Source organism: Gavialis gangeticus, unplaced genomic scaffold, assembly GCF_001723915.1.
Source record: "Gavialis gangeticus isolate Ggan-Ray unplaced genomic scaffold, GavGan_comp1, whole genome shotgun sequence".
NCBI classification, from domain to species: domain Eukaryota; kingdom Metazoa; phylum Chordata; order Crocodylia; family Gavialidae; genus Gavialis; species Gavialis gangeticus.
The window spans coordinates 9,431,533-9,435,000 of record NW_017729015.1 but is presented as its reverse complement, the minus strand read 5'-3'; the positions used below and the strand labels follow the sequence as shown (position 1 = coordinate 9,435,000).

The 3,468-nt window shown below is 42.8% G+C and overlaps 1 protein-coding gene across 2 annotated transcripts in view; it reads right to left on the bottom strand.

The window, feature by feature from the left end:
• Positions 1-3,468, bottom strand: part of ERLIN1 (ER lipid raft associated 1) — a 65,152-nt gene that overhangs the window by 14,784 nt on the left and 46,900 nt on the right. For both annotated transcript variants that reach the window (XM_019512187.1, XM_019512188.1), the window contains one exon: positions 1,950-2,008. In XM_019512187.1, coding sequence (XP_019367732.1) covers positions 1,950-2,008 — 59 coding nt within the window. The remainder of the gene's footprint in view (positions 1-1,949; positions 2,009-3,468) is intronic.

Here is a 3,468-nt window from a genome sequence, read left to right as displayed (position 1 = left end):
AGGCCTAAATCATATAGTATCAATAGAAAAAACAGTAAAAATCAGTAAAAAGATCACACAGTAAAGATCAATGTAAACATAATAATTATACAATATAAAAAAGTAGATCAAAAGAGGGGGCGAGAATTTAAAAGAAAACAAAACTTGCTACCAAATTAAAATGCTAAATCTTATCCTATGTCTTAACTTACTCGTACTTATCTATAGTGAATAGAAAGGGAGAGAAAAAGTCAGAAATAGTTGGGGAAGGGAGGGGGCGGCGTGGCAGCACAACCACACAATTTGAAAATGTGTTAGATGCCTGCAAAGAAGAAAAATCCAGCTTAAGCTAAATCAGCATTACTTTAATCATTTAATAGCCATTAGCTAATTAGAACCCACTTGGTAATAAATGGAGTGACACTTGTTAGCATCCACACCACCCTAGTACAGAGGCATTTATTCCAAGGGAGACACCTGACTGGGAGCCAGCCAGCTGCTGGTTCACAGGAGCAGTGAAAAGCTGTGTCCAGTACAAGCTTAGCGAGGGAAGGTGTTACTATATTAAAGATGGCTCTACACGCAAGTGCCTTGTGCACATTTGAGTCTTAAATTCATCAAACAGACCACTGAAGGTTTTACAGATCACTAAGACTGGGACCCATGCCTGAAAATAAACAGGCAGTCTGTCTCTGAGACAGAGTGCAGAGCAGACAAACAGAGTCTTTTCAAAAGATGAGCAACTGCATTAGCTGGAGCAGCCTACTGCTTTTCAGGGGCAGCCACTCAGTAGAACCCTTTGTAGTACAGAGCCTCTGGTGAGGTGCACATTAAACAGATGATGCCTGCAGCTGTGCCAGAGCAAGTGCATCCTCCTCCTGCTGTCACCTGGGAAGCCCAAACATGCAATGGCTCCAAAATGACAAAGACAAACCTGACAGAGACACAGCACCCACACAAGAGAGAGAAGCAAACTTCAGCCTTCCACAAGAGACCCTGGCCAGATCACTATACCTGCCATATGGCTGGGTGGTGTTTAAGCTGGTCACTTAGTCCCTTTCCCAAGATAACATCTGAAATACTAGGACACCAAAGAACATGTCAATCAAGTGTGGGCTGGGTCTCAAAAAAATGGAAACAGACTCTTACCCTTAGTGCCTAATACTCAGGCCAAGTTACAAAAAACAAACAGATAAGGAACAAGGGAAACAGAGTTTTCAGGGAGATTCAATGAGCATAAGTACTAATTGTGACCCATCACAGAGAGGTCAAGCTCTTATGGTGAGGAACATCTTCTAGAACCAAGCTATTTAAACTTTATAACCCACTCCAAACAAAACAGCAACCATGTGTGCAGGCTTACAAAATGGATTCTTACCACTCTCATGCTCTGACCCTCAACTAGCTTTGCAGATGCAAGCTCCAAAATGTCAGCTGTAAAATGCTGATGGTGACATTTCCCTTTCTGGGTAAAGTGTCCTAAGAATGTCCAGTTTTACATGGTAAGTGATATTAAAATACTGCAGGACAGGCCACTATATCTTGTAGTTAAGACATTTGATCAAGACACAGGAGGAAGATTTAGGTCCTATGGAATCTAGGGCACAGTCTAGTCTCCGTGTCCTGGGATCCCCATCTGTACAAGGAGGATGACAGCACTACCCTACATTGCAGGGGGTTGGGTAGCTGAATTCATTAATGATTGTAAGGGGCTCAGATACTGCTACAGTGGTAAGAGCTAGGGAGATGCACAGACAGACAGCACAAGCCATATCATCTCTCTAAACGCAAAGAGGAATATAAGGCGTTACATCATATGGCAGGGCCTCTATAACATACCCCAGTGTGGCTGTTACAGGAGGTATGTAAAAGGGGGACCACGATTCACCTACAATGATGGCACACCAACCTGTTTATGTTGGCAGCCTGAACCTGCTGAACAATGGGAGATCTGTTGTGCAGCTACTCACATTAGCTCAAAATTTCTTCGGATGGCCTCAGGGATTTTGGGCTTTGTAACACGCACAGCCTAGAAAAAGAAAAAAAGAGCATGTTTAAAAATAAGCTCTGCACCATGAGGACCACATAGCTGGGAAACTGCTGCAAGAAAGGTAGTGTGTTATGTTAAGTAGGCGGATTGGGCAAGGTCTTAGCTCCAATACTCAAGCTACCAGCACCAAGACCTTTAAGCTGAAACACGCCCTACTATCAATACTTCCATTCAGATTCCCTATTCTTGATCTACACTGAGAATTGCTATCTTCACCCAAACAGCAGGGAAGTCTGAAAGTACAGAGCCCAAGCTATGCTCAAGAACCATGTCCTGCTCACTAGCTCCTGCCTAGTATTCAAGCATGAGGCAGCACAGCCAACTGAGAGAAGCTCTGAGCATCTATCCCAGTACCACTTTCAGGCCTCCTGTCTTATGCTTGCTTCTTGCCATGTGCTCAGACTGCACCAAGGCAGCTAAACTATCTTATTTCTGACATTCGGAGCATGCAACATGAAGTGGGCAAGGTATCCTTTTTGCAAATCCTTCTAGGCACAGCATAACGGTGGTGCAACCAAGCTTCAAATCTGTATTAAATAGTCCCTATGCAACCGTTAGCTGTAATGGGTTGCATCATAATTGTGGAAAGGAGCAGATACTCTGCTGTAGACACTGAGAACTAGGTAGTATGTGTACATCACTGGTTTTCCCAGGTACCCACTTAAGCAACTATAAAGTTGTGTGCATGCATATGGCTTACACTAAGTAACTATTGTTTTAGTCTCAACTTATAACCTTTCAAATCTAAATTAAAATTACTTTTATTCAAAGCTTCCAAAATAATTTCATCTTGGGACACAGAGAAATGTAAACCAAAAAAATCCCAGCAATTGTATGTAGGGACCTTGAAAGAAAGTACAGACATGTCCACAGACATTAAATGAGTGCTGACTTAGGATATAGAGTGCTGGGCAAGCTGCACAGTAAGGCACACTTATCACAGACGATAAAATGCAGTTGTCTTGACAACTGGGTTTTTGGTTGTAGTCATGGTGGTCTAAGGATGTAGGCAGGCAAGGTTCTTTGGGTAGATGTGATAGCTTTTATTAAACTGAGTAGTTGGAAAAAAAGTTCTTAGCAAGGCACAGTCACCCTTCGTCAGGCATGGAGTGTCTCTGGTGTCTTGAAAAGGGACCTAAAATGCAATGGCAGGGCCCCATAATAACTCTCTCTATGGAAAGTTTTTGGCATAAGAGATGGAAGTCATATGTTTGCAAGGTTGGGCTCTGAGTCAGGATGGCTGACTTCCAACTCCCGACTCCTTCCAACAACCAAATTCTTCCATATGTTGTTTACAATGGGACAACAGAGGTCCAAGGATTGAATTTGGCTCTGCAGTTCCAATTCAGTAAGAGTGACCTGCAAAGCACTTTTCAGTTCTGTTCGTGCCTTTTTGGTAAATAGAGGGTGCATCTACATTTGCAATTAATGTGCCTCAA